The 13,497-nt window shown below is 38.2% G+C and overlaps 1 protein-coding gene across 2 annotated transcripts in view; it reads right to left on the minus strand.

Annotated features, from left to right (window-relative positions):
• atp8b1 (ATPase phospholipid transporting 8B1) overlaps window positions 1–13,497 on the minus strand; it is a 56,149-nt gene that overhangs the window by 24,972 nt on the left and 17,680 nt on the right. For both annotated transcript variants that reach the window (XM_035991554.1, XM_035991555.1), the window contains exons 3-11: window positions 9,920–10,017; window positions 6,079–6,192; window positions 5,868–5,966; window positions 5,262–5,323; window positions 4,466–4,538; window positions 3,239–3,309; window positions 2,543–2,625; window positions 1,037–1,195; window positions 336–424 (exon numbers count right to left, since the gene is read on the minus strand). In XM_035991554.1, the coding sequence (XP_035847447.1) occupies window positions 336–424; window positions 1,037–1,195; window positions 2,543–2,625; window positions 3,239–3,309; window positions 4,466–4,538; window positions 5,262–5,323; window positions 5,868–5,966; window positions 6,079–6,192; window positions 9,920–10,017 (848 nt within the window). The remainder of the gene's footprint in view (window positions 1–335; window positions 425–1,036; window positions 1,196–2,542; window positions 2,626–3,238; window positions 3,310–4,465; window positions 4,539–5,261; window positions 5,324–5,867; window positions 5,967–6,078; window positions 6,193–9,919; window positions 10,018–13,497) is intronic.

Raw genomic sequence — 13,497 nt, forward strand, 5'->3', positions numbered from 1 at the left:
TACCCTGCAGAGATCTGAGGAGCAGTTAACCATAGTCCTCAGAAATCCACCGGAGTTTAAAACTCCAACACAAACAAAACGGAAGGTAACGGGCATCCGGCTGATAAGAGTGAAATCCAGAATTTCCAACTGCAACAGAGCAATCCCGGAAGTGGAACGTCGTGGATATAGCCTAGCACTGGTGCCAGCCAGTGCCCCCCTTCTAGCCCCGCCCCTGACTTACACACTGGCTGACTGACAAAAAGGCATCTAAAAGGATGAGAGACGATGAAAGGGGACAACATTTTTTTAATTAATTCTGATGGCCTCGAGTTCCGCACGTGTCTCAGACTTACCGAGTAAACCATGTAGTTCATCAGCTCGTCAATTTTGGTCCTCTTGAATCTCGTCTTCCCGCCGTTCTTCATGATTTTAGTGTCGGCTCCTACGACAACATATATCAAAATAGTAAATGCTAGCCATTCATTGTTAGTTATCAATCGTCAATAATATTCTAACTTATTTACTATCATGGTCAAATTTTAATTGGCAATGAGAAATTAATGTTGATTAGGGCTGCAACTTCCAATTATTTAAATTTTCTCAATTGTCCGGAAAACGCCACAAAAGACATCTTAAAAGCCAGAGATATTCAATTTTATATCATATCAGACAAAGAAAACAAAACTATTAATCAATTATCAAAATTGTTGCCCATTAATTTTCTGTTGATGAACAATTAAACGACTAAATGTTCAAGTTCTAATATGGAGTGTTCTTGCATATCAGGTGTCACCTAGCGCAAGAAAAAAACGTATCAGACTGATTTTTATATTATATGTAAAGACCAACTTTAAATAAGCTTTGAAAAAGTATTGGTTCCGTGAAATGAATGTGTTAAAGTTTGCTAAAAGTGATTACTTTGCAATCAACTAAATTTGAGCTGTGCATGAGCACAACAAAGATGATGTTGTTTAACTTCACATGCAGTCAGTACTAAAAGTTTCACTAATTTTGAGTTCTAGCAGTAAGGTAATCTCATGTTGAGGGTTTTCACCTGCGAAGATGACCAGGCCGTGAGACACCTCAGTGTTTCTGATCTTGCAGCCGCGGAGCAGCATGTTGTCCAGGTCCAGAGGGTAACGCTTTCCCTCATACAGCATCGTTCCCATGAACTTGTCCAGGCGGTTGTTCGGCTCCTCGCACTCGATCAGAGCTAAGGGAAAGACGAAAGGACACGAGAACGGCTTTCATTTGACTCAAAACTTGTGTTGAATCATGGGCAGCATGAATTAGCTCACCAAGTCTTATCAGTCTGTCAGTAACTATTGAGATGTGTTGCTCTGGACCAAAGATGACAGTAATCTATATCCTTGACGTTCCACTTCCGGGATTGCTCCGTTGCCGCCGGAAAATCCCCCAGATTTCACTCATTTAGGCCGGCTATCCGTTGCCGCCGGAAAATCCCCCAGATTTCACTCATTTAGGCCGGCTATCCGTTGCCTTGGGCTTCCTTTGTGTTGGCATTTTAAACTCTGGTCGATTTATGAGGACTATGGTTAACCTTTTCTCAGATCTCTGCAGGGTAAATCCAGACAGCTAGCTAGACTATCTGTCCAATCTGAGTTTTCTGTTGCACGACTAAAAAAACTTTTAAACGTACACACGTTCCACCAAAACAAGTTCCTTCCAAACTTATTTTGCAGCGGCACCACGGCTTTTCTACCACCCAAGACGATTGTGATTTGTTTAAAGAAATGCCAATAAACCAGAGCACATTTTCCTCCTATGCCAGAATGCTGGGTGGGTTAGCCAAACTCTACTCCAGCGCGCTTTGGAGGGTCTGGCAAAGCAAGACTAGTGTTAAAGTAACCTAAAGTACCCTCTTCCATCTGCCACAGTGCCTTAAAGTCTCCTTCAGCTACAATGGCTTGTACCTGAACACTTTAGTCACATTTTTAAAGAATTGTAAAACAGGGGTAATCTTAAAGTTAACTAAGACCTATTTTTATTAAAAACTACCTTTTCTAAACATGTTATGAAAATGAAAAATACTCCTACAGCAAATACGACATTTTATTTAACGAGTACAAAATAAAAACTACCAGACCTCATCTGGAAACTTCATTTAAATAAAGGTTATGAACGCACCAATATTCTTAAGAATATCTTGCAGAAAATATTGTACTCATTGCACTATGCAAACTTATTATTATTATTATTATTATTATTATTATTATTATTATTATTATTATTATTATTATTATTATTATTATTATTATTAGTATTATTATTAGTAGTAGTAGTAGTTACTCATTGGCACTTGTTCTTTTTTAATTTTGGTGTAGATGAAAATGTTCCAAGAAGTTTTTCAATTACTGTTAATATTATTCCTCTCAATACAATACAGTATCATTATTTAAAAAATAATTTTATATTTTTACAATTACATATGTTTTCATTTTATTTTTTATTCCATCCTTGGCTTTTATTCTCAGGTGAGTCTCTAAGTGATTTAGGTTCATGCAAATAAACTTGGCTTGTAGTTGTGAACCATGCATACCATTGAACTCAGCCAGCTGACGCTCATCCTGCAGTCTCTCATCAGTCACTCTGAGTCCCAGCTTAAACTTCAGGTTGGTCTCTCTGCAGAGGAAAAAGAGAAATACTTAAAAAGGACTGAAAACCAAGCCCAGAGGAAAGCAGAATCACAGTTTAACAAATTCAAGTTCATAAAATTTCAATTAAGATGGAAAGGATTAAAAAAAACAAATGACTCTGCATGTTAGGATAACTTGATCGGTCTGGATAAATAAAGCTTATTTATGAAAACAATTTAATTCATAATTCATTCTCTGATGCAAGTTGCATACAACAAACCTCAGAAAAACACAAAAGGCGATAGTGATGTCTGTTTCAGTTTAGTACATTTACTGTAAAATAGTTCCTGCAGGTCTGTTGATTTAAAGGCGTTTCCCCACTTAATCACAGAATATGTACTTACATTGGCCACATGGGCGAGCCTGGCAAAAGTTCTTTACATATTTACTCTCCTCTTATCGGTGAGAAAACTACAGATCAAACAAAAACTTATCAGAGCAAAGAACGCTGCTCCAGCAGTCACGCCATACATAATGTGTTTCATTATTCATATTTGAATGTAGCAATCAATATAGAGATTAGAGTTCAAAACTAAATGGTCATAACACCGAATTATGATAAAAGATAAATATATTATCTTTTATTTTGGTTAACTTACCCGTCGAGCTCAGCGGTTTCTACATAGCACAGGCTGTTTGGGTTGGAGCTGGATAACAGCAGGATGTCAGCCTGAGGAGAATGAAAGATACACATTAAAAATATAGAATTCATCAAGCATTCTGAAGGGTTCAACACTCAAATCTGCCCACACATATTCTGGTGTATTTCTGCCCTGCTTTAAGTCAAAATCTACATCCCTCTGTGCTCGGTGACAACCACCTCATTTCTAAATGGCCATCCCTGTCTCAAACCATAGAGAGCATTGTTGTAAATCAGCCGATTTTACAGCCTTTGCTGTAATCAACCATCAAATACCATTAGATCATTTACAGAAATGGCTCAATGCGTCTTCGCTTGACTGGGTCCAATTTTACCTTTTAAAATTGACCTTTTTGTTTAAATACGTGATTTTATCTCTTTGTGACATCATATTACTTGGTGAGTGCCACAAGGTTCCATTTTGGGTCCTATATTTTTTAGTTTGTATATGCTCTGAATTTGTTACATTCTATGCAATTCTACATAGATGATGCCTCTCAGAATGTGTCTTACTGACATCAAATGTTGGACATCACAGACTTTGCTGCAGTTTAATGAAAATGCAACAAAACTTTTTGGACCTTGTAACCTGGACCTTATTTACCCCAGTTCATAAAAAAACCTATATGATATATTTATCACATGCTTTACATCTTTACAATCTTGGAATCATTTGTAACCCTGCTACATTTTAAAGTACTGGACAATATTATGATTCAGTCATACTTTTGCTAAGAAATATATCTAAAAAGTACTTTTATTTCTGTCAGTTTACTTATTAAATATTAGTTAAATATTAACAGTAATCCATGTTTTTGCGGATATTTTGCAATCAGCTTACTGACCATGAAACTGAACAGTTAGCCACGTTATCACTAGCTAGCTAGGCCACAGGACACCCATGTGACAGATGTAACCAGGTAATAATTGATTTACAATAAAATGTTCTGAAAAAACATTAAAAACTAGAGAATTAGAAACTATAAGCTTGTGAAAATTTAAAAGAAAATTGTAGGAATTTTCTCAAAGTTGGCTATGTATTTATTTGATGTTTGAGAGATTTTCCTGATGGTTTCAAGGTGCCCCATTGTGTCAGCTTAAAATGGCAGGAGGTCACACATGCACATTTAAACAGTAACTGTCCCACAGGCCAGCAAAAAGGTTGCTGCAGGCTAAATTATCTTACTGGAATAAAGTCGTTCTTCTTCATTCGAACCACATCTCCAACTTGCATGTCCCTCCACTTTGACTCTTGAAACCTGTGGCAAAGATCAATCAAAGTTTCTGTTCTCATCACTTTTTAATGATTTACAAGGACAAGAAAGTCCTAACAAAACAAACGCAATCATCCAACACACAAAACCAGTCAAACAGACAGATGAATCAAACAAAACTGAAGGCTAAACATTTATAGCAACAACTCTTGTACACAAATAATGACTAGTTGATGCCATGATTACAGTTCTGGCAAAGTTTTAACCACAACTTTACTTTGTGGTTTCTGGTGGGGGAATACGGGGGGTTATAACAGGGGGGCGCAGCTACACTAAATATAAATAAATGAATCCTGAATCTGCTTTCAACTGGCAGGCAGGGAATTCCAGAGGGTTGCGCCTCTAATTGAGGATGCAGTTTATGCAAAGGTGGTCTTATAGTCTCTAATTCTACAATTTCTTTCTGATATACTTCGAGTGTTAGTAGCAGTATAGTGAAGTCTAGTTATGAGTGCTGAAAATGGGTAAAGCTATATTGAGTAAGTGTGAGGTTGAAATAATTAATTTATCAAAACTAAGAAGATTGTACTTCTTTAGGATGTTATATATAATACATCTTAGTGGTTTATCATTCATTATCTTAACATGTTGTCAACCTGGACTCGAGCTAGTTACTCGAGACATTTCTCACAAATGGTGTCAGTTTTAAAAGATATGAATATCTTGTTTTATAAATCAAAGCAACAGGAAAATGAACTTTGTTCTGACCTGCCATCAAGCAGGACCTCACACTTCCTGTTGTTGATCTCCTTGTCCATCCTGTGCCGCGCCTGGTAGAAAAACATTAAAAGAGGTCAGAGCAAACTGGATAATACAATACTTAATACTATACTACTTAATATAATAAGGTAGATACTTTTGATAAAATAGACTAAATTTGATCTGACTGAAATAAATTAACTTAAATTATACTGGCTGTTCCCTCAAAGTAGCTAAAACCTGAGCTTCAAGTAGTTTCACAAAAAGTCAAGGTTTACTTAGATGTATCTCAGAAAAGAACTATTTACAAGAAAAACAACCAGAAGTGAATTTAGCGTTGTGTTTATCTCTCTCTGCCTTTGTCTCTAACAGACTCATGGGACACAATGGAAAAATAATACATTAACCTACAGCTAACCTGTTTACATTTACAGTATATTTGTGAGCCATACCGTTACCCGATCCATTCCCGATCTGGCATTGTACATATTGTTTATATTTTTGGATTTGCACTCTTTGGATTTGCACTTTTCCCACTTTGTATTGCAACTTCTGCACAGCAATTTCCCTGTGGATAAATAAGGTTTTATCCTTTCTAAAGGAGAGAAGTCTTACCAGATCGTCCACCAGGTCTTTGATGCCAGTGACTCCAAGCACCACGACTAGAGGAATCAGTGTGGTGTACCAGGGCAGAGTAGCAATGTCTGGAATAATCTAACAAACAAACAAACAAACAAACAAACATGTGATGGCACTTATTCCTTGTTTTTTGTAACACTAAGTCAGAAGACAGGTGGTTCATCTTTTCTTTTTCTTTTAGATGTACCTGTAAGATTAGCAGAACCAGGAAATAGAGGTTGGCAACTCTCTTAAACTGCTCGTACAGGTTCAGAGGGAGGAAGGTGAGGACATTGTACTTGTACGTCTTGATGGCGTTTCCCTGCAGAGGAGAAACACATTGCAGACAGTGATTAGCGCAGAAGCAGTTGGTATTTTGTCCTGTGCTGTTTAACTGCAGAAAATATGCACCTTAAAAGGGGAAGTCCACCAATTTCACACATCAGATGGCAGAAGGATCCTCGCCATACAATGAGATCGGGCAAGAATCGCGGGTGACATATCACTCGAAAATCCATCATGTCAGGCTTCGAGCAATGCGTTTGGGTCCGCAGTCCGCACAGCCAGCGTTTAAAACAATCAGCGTCCTGTGAGGCGCTACTGGAAGCTACGGGCATGGTTTACGTGTGTATGACGACGGCAACTGTTCGTTGCAACAATGGTGGATGTGACAGCCCAATGATTCCTCCAATCACCTGCCAGGTTTCGTTTTTTTAAAGTGCCTACCCTTTTCCAAACAGTTTCCAATGATCGCTTCTCAGATGGTTCTGTTTAACAAGGCACCTGGTGCGTCAGGTTATGGCTCAGGAGGAGCTTCTGAGAAAATAACCCTGATGATGTCATCTGGGTTATTTCAGCTTGGGCTTGGATACTACACATTTTAAACTATGTCTGTTTTACAAACTGGAGATCTGGAGTTTGAAAGACATGGGAGCTCACAGGGAGGGAGTACTGAGATGCATTATGGGAAATAATTAGGATCCAACATTTTGACCCTTGACCCATGCTAACAGGCTCTGCTCCTTGGACTTTGAGCACTCTTTTATAAGTTTGTTTCTTATAAATCCTCCAATTTTATGGAAATGCAATATTACAACAACAGGAGTAATTAAATTATTCAGGTTTTACAAACAAATCAGTGAAATTAATTTACTATTGTCCAACAATTTGTCCTCTTTGAAAGTCAGTATGTTTGAAGAATTTCAGCTTTCTATAATATGTAACCTGAATATGTTTAAAGCAGTGGCGATCTACTGAGGGTTTGAAGTGAAAGTTTGGTCAGTTTTCTTCGGAGTATTGCTTTACTGAAATATCTCATCTACAACCAAAGGACTAATGACAATAAGTGGTTTCCAACTTAGCAGTCAAAGTCCTGGTTGACTATGCAGGCATTGGCCCAGTTTCAGTGGGGATGTCAGTAATGAGACTGCTGCATTTCATTACAGATAACCATCCGAACTCTGACCAGGTAAAGCCTTGATTCAGCTACAGGCCAGTCAAAAACAAACAAACATTCATCATCTTTTTTACCTTCTCTCCAACAGCTTCCTGTTAGATCTAGGACTCTAAGGCTGCATCTCATAACCCTTGTTTGATAGCTCCTCGGTCCTCGGCTCAACCGGAGGTTGTTCTGTTCGTTCTTGGTGAAGGCCATCTCAAAGGTCTTATTTCTGCCCCGAGGAGCGAGCATCGAGGAGGTATCATCGAGGAGCTATAACCAAGGATACACAAGAGCAGCCTTCCCGGAAGCCGTGCAGCTGAATTAGTTGCTAACTCCACCCATACAGCTGACAAATTCATGTGACGCTTCAGAGGAAAGGAAGTCTCATCCCTCTAAATTACATTTGTTGAAGTTGTTAGGGTTAGTTTTAAAGGTTCTGGCTTCAGTCCCACCGAGTCTTGCTGTGTCTTTTGGTAACATACAGGTCGGCTCAGCTGGACAATCAGGTTTCAGCTTCCAAAGGCCGACAACACAATAGAGTTCAACAGTGACTGCCCAATTTTTGAATGGCTCTAATTCCTGTAGTGATTTTCCCCATTAAGTTGCTCCATTGATGTTATATTAAAGGCTTATATAAAGAGTTTTAAGCCTGGAACCAAGCCAACCAGCTACAAGACGAATCGTGACCATAAAACATTTGATTCAGTGCAAAAAAAAACATTTAGAAAACAAAAAAAGGCAAAGACATTATGGCTAAAAATCTAAATCCTTATGCAGAATATGAATGGGACTTTTACTGCTGAGCTCAGCAAGTCCCAGCAACGACTATGACCAATGTTTTTCATGTGTAGGGTAGACTATGTTAACAAAAGAGTCGAGTGGTAAACTGAAAATGTGCAGAAACCAAGTAAAGCCATGATCTCTTTAGGGTATGAAAGCTCTCCACTAAATCATGTACAACACCCAGTTGCCATTCATTCACATGCTTCCACCTTATCTTACATTTCATCTACATATTAAAAAAAACAAAAACAGAACGTTATTAACACAGGTTTCCTTGTTGGTGTTGTACATCACGTTCATACTTTAACCTGGAACTAATGTTCTATACCCACTTTCTTTGAGGATTAGATCAAATATTGTACTAGACCTGGCTAAAATCTATCATACCCATGTAGTATGTAGGTCAGTTGATGCTTACTAATGCCCATCATACACATGATTTTGTTCAGTTAAAAATAAATTCAGCCTCCATAGTAGAGGAACAGAAACTTATTTACTTACTGACTCTTGCAGGTTTGAATTTTTATCAGTATGACTTGTGAATGCAGTGCTCTTCTCTAGTCTCCTGGGAAATGTGGACTGTGATCAATTAACCATCAACTCTCTTCAGCAAGTTTTAATTCTCTGCAGGTACTTCGGTACCAACATTCTTAAAATATGACGGTACTTGTTTTTCTGCAGTAGCATAGGTACTGATGGTAACGAAGGTACCGATGTTGCAATTCTTCCAGAACTGATGGGGGCAGGATATACGCCTAAGTGTTTTAGTTGGTCCACAAGTGGTAAAGAAGAAGAACGTCTACAAGGACACAGGGAAAACTACTGAAGATAGCGACAAGTTTAGTCTAATATGGAAGTACTTCGCATTCAAGACGGATGACAATGGACATCATTTATGCTGGGGTGCCATTGTGCATCGTTCATTTCAAACAAAGGGAGGGAACACCTCCAATTTGGCGAAGGTGAGTGAGTTTCATGTCATATTAACATCATAAACAAACTGTAAAACTTCTAATTCTTATCCTGAAACACAGGCCCTATATCTTTGTTTGAGGCAGCTGGCATTGTTGCTGTGGAGCCAGCTAACGTTATGCTCCATGTAATGTTTGCGATAGCCAGTCATTTGTACAACGCTAACCCATTGCAATGTTATAAACTACCTCCTAAGGTACTACCAGCCTGTGTCCTGTCAGCAAAATGTAGGCTAATGTCACTGGATTTAAATTATTGAAATGTTAATGGTTTTAATGTCAGTGAATTCAGTCAGTGAGTCTCTCGGAATTTATCTGTTTTGTAATAGTTTCATTTTATTTATTATTTGAAGGCTACACGCCACTATTGATGTGTTTTTATGATTTAACTGTTTAAATATTTATTATATATCTATTTTGTGATTGCTTTTTTATTATGTGACTGCTTTTTATAATGTTAAAATAAAGGAATTAATGTTGAAGTAGCCAATTATTGTTTTTTATACACTGTGGTACCGACTTTGGTATAGAGTATCGTGCACTTTTGGTGGTATCGGTACCGACTGATAGATTTTTGGTATCGTGACATCCCTAGCTGATTGTTATGGAAACTTCCTGAAACTAATGGTGGTCTTAAAAAGGAAGAAAATCAATGACTGTTGGAAGATGCAAATAATTGTCAACATGATGAATAGCTTGTTTAAAACATGCAAAACACAAACTTGTCCTGCTCTTTACCCAGGGTGTGTTAGCCAGGCTCAGGTCTATATGCTCAGGATCAGGTTCTACCAGGACCAACAAGGGAGGAGGATAAAGGCCCCGTCAGTCCATGAAATTGTGTTATGACAACTTACAGAGTATCTGCTCTTCTTGATGCACAGGAAGACTTTTTTCTTAAATTCTGGCAGGTGGTGATAAGGTCGGTCATTGGCTTTCACCTTCCATGCCATCTCTGAAAAAGAAAACATTATGAAAAAATTGGTTACTTAACATAAATATATGTAAGGGTGACCCCAAATAGTGGAATATTCTATCCTTCGATCGAAGGAGCCCGATTACAGTCAACCTTCACAGAGGCATTATGAAATGAGGATAATGTCATTTTGGCTATTTGGGGGTGCTCAATGTCAGATTTTACATATACCTACCCGTTTTCTCCCAGTTAGTTAATATATAGCATATTATGATATACATTTCAACATATAAAGCTGTAAATAAAAATGAGAAAAGAAAGAATAATACATCCAACCGCCCCTTTTAAAGATTTAAGTTTCACTTTCCACGATCCGTGACCAGAAGAGCATCTTGGCTGCAGGGATTTAAACCTTTAACTGAAAATGCCTGGGAAAAGAAAATCTAAAAGTGTGGATGCAATTTGAAATAGTAAGATGATCCAAAGTAAGATGCAAGTAGTGTGCCACCACCCGATACAGTGGCACAGCCGTGATCCAGTGCGCAGCCCACGGCATGATCTGTCCCCCCCAATGATCACCAAATCCTGCACACCAGACCTGCAAGCCGCAGCGATACATGCAACGAGACAACGTTTGCGGTCGAAAAACATTATGACAAGAGGATTGTAAAAGAAGTATAGAGCACGTGCAGGACAGCAGACTTTCGCTCTGTGCACTATGCTTCTTGTCACCGGGGGCCAGCAGCTGACCGCTCGAGTGACACGCAAGCGGGCGCTCCAAACATCTTTCAATTAATTTTCTCCACCCCTGCAACATTTATACAATAAGAAGCTACTCTTTTTACCACTCTATTCTTTTATCCAAATTGAAATGCATGGGTTTTGGGAAGGCTTCTTTAAAATGGTTTAAATCATACTTATCAGAAAGAAATCAAATTTGTGATTTTGATGGAGTCCTGTCTGAACCCATGAAAATAACATGTGGTGTACCCCAAGGCTCGATATTAGGCCCTTTATTATTCCTTATATATGTAAATGACATGCCAGCTGCAGTCAAATGTAAGTTGTTATTATATGCCGATGACTCATCACTACTAGTGTCTGGAAAAGACATCCACCAAATTGAAGACACTCTTAGTGAAGAGCTTAAAAATGTAAGAGAGTGCACCTAGGGAAATCAGAGTGCATCCTATTTGGCACCAAACGTAAGCTACAAAAGGCACCTGTACTAAAAGTCACATGTAACGACAATGAAATTGAAGCAAAAAATTCTGTTACATATCTAGGTATTACATTGGATCAGACACTGATCAGGATATTCCATTGTAGAGAAATTATTGAACAAGAGTGCCTGCAAACTGAAATTCTTATACCGTAATACAAGGCAGTTTGACTCCAAAATAAAAAAACTTCTCGTCTCAGCACTCATTCAATGTCATTTTGACTATGCATGTTCAGCATGGTACAGTGGTCTGACGATGAAAATGAAAAACAAGATGCAGATTATGCAAAATAATATGATCCGCTTCATACTGTCTAAACCTTCTAGGTATCATGTGGGAAGAAATGAGTTTAAGAGGGTTGATTTCTTGCCTGTCAAGCTTAGGGTGGAACAACTTAAACTCAATCATATGTACAGTATTATTAATGGTGTAGCCCCAAAGTATTTGGGTTTTCAGATTTTGATGGTGCACACTCAACATGCCCATGAGACTAGGGCCAGTGTCCGTTCATGTAAGGTGCCATGTGTGAATAGTGAAGCAAGAAAATCGTTTTTTTATACAGGAATTATTTTATGGAATAGTCTTCCACTTCATATTAAAATGGCAGCAACAAAAAGGGATTTTAGATGTAAAGTTAGGGTCTACTTGTGGAATAAAATAGACAATTAAGTGAAAATAAAATCTAGACTGGGGATAGGGTAATTTATTGCTTTTGTAGTTCATGGTGTTTTATCTGGTATTTTGATGTGTAGTTTTTTTTTTTATTTTTTAATTGTTTTAACCTTAGAAGGACTGTATGTGTTTTGCATGTGTTGTATGTCCCGTTTCTCTTACATCAGGGACCATGTTGGAAAAAAGTGTTTACATGCTATCCCTTGGATACCCCCTCCCCCCCTTGTTGTCTTTCTATATCCATAAATAAAACCAAACCAAACCATGTCTGCGTCCTAATCGGTTGCATGTTTTCCTACAGTTACATCACACAACCTTATCAGTCAGCGCGTTTACATGGTTTAAAAAAAAAAAACGACTTCTCATACGCCATGTAAACACCTTACACTGGTTAAATTTGGAGTTCTCATTAACCCGGTTAACAGACCTAGAGAACTCCTTTAGTATTCCTGTGTGTATACACCTTAACTGGGGTATGATCAGTGTTGGGAAAGTTACTGAAAATTAGTAATTAGTTACAGTTACTAGTTACTTCTTTTAAAAAGTAATTGAATTACTTTACCAATTACTGTATAACAAAAGTAATTAGTTACTAGGGAAAGTAACTTAAGTTACTTTTATGTCTGTTTTTTAAAGGTAAATATGAACAGTACTGAACAGTCAAACACAAACATAATTTTTTAGACCTATTTATTGTAATCAACAGGGCAACAGGCCTTCAAATCAAGCAGTAGTACAAAAGTCCCTTTTAATACTTGAAACGAAATAACAACTGTCTCAGTCATTTAACAGTGTTTTTTACCACATTAGGCCCAATGAAATAAAAGTGATTGGCCTACAATATACCTAGCAATCAATTTATTCAGCTCTGCCTGGCTCATCGGCTGCACTGCAGTCCGTGTAAAATCTAGCTTTGGTTGTTTGCATGGAGTGGCGCCTTCAGTATCCGTAGGGCTGGGGTCTTTCGCTACTAGCTTTGTCGAAGCGTGTTGCTTCAACAGGCGCTTCATAAGATTTGAATTGCTACTCTTAGATGTGGATAGGTTCTTTACACCTGCACATACTGTAATTGACAACTCACCACTACATTTTTGTCTTTAATTTCAACGAGCGAAAAGTAATGTCTGTCATATACGGTAGTTAGAATGTGCCTGCGCATATACTTTGATAAATACGGTAGTTAAAATGTGCCTGCGCATATACTGTGACATATACGGTACCACCCAAAACGTGTGTGTCACTGCTCAATTGTTACTTGCATCGGGAGTTCAGAGTAAAGAAGACTAAATGATATACTGCCTCCTTCGTTACCATTTTACAATGTCCATACTTCCAGGAGAGAAAGCTCATTCTATCCGCACTATTGGCCATGCTGTGGTTTAATGCTCATTGTTCAATTGGTGTCATCATTGCGCCACCATAAGGTCCTGCGACGTTCGATCAGAAGCAGCTAAAGTAGGCCTATCTGTCTTCTTGTCTGCAAGCATTCATTTTTTACAAAAGAGAGTAGCGCGAGTAACAAACTCATTTAAATTACAATAATTGAATCACTGGATATGATCGGGTTAAGCGTCTGAGCATGCTTCAACTGCCCCTCCTTAGTGTTGATGAACTGACCGAAGAT

This window comes from Sander lucioperca, chromosome 14, assembly GCF_008315115.2.
Source record: "Sander lucioperca isolate FBNREF2018 chromosome 14, SLUC_FBN_1.2, whole genome shotgun sequence".
NCBI classification, from domain to species: Eukaryota; Metazoa; Chordata; class Actinopteri; order Perciformes; family Percidae; genus Sander; species Sander lucioperca.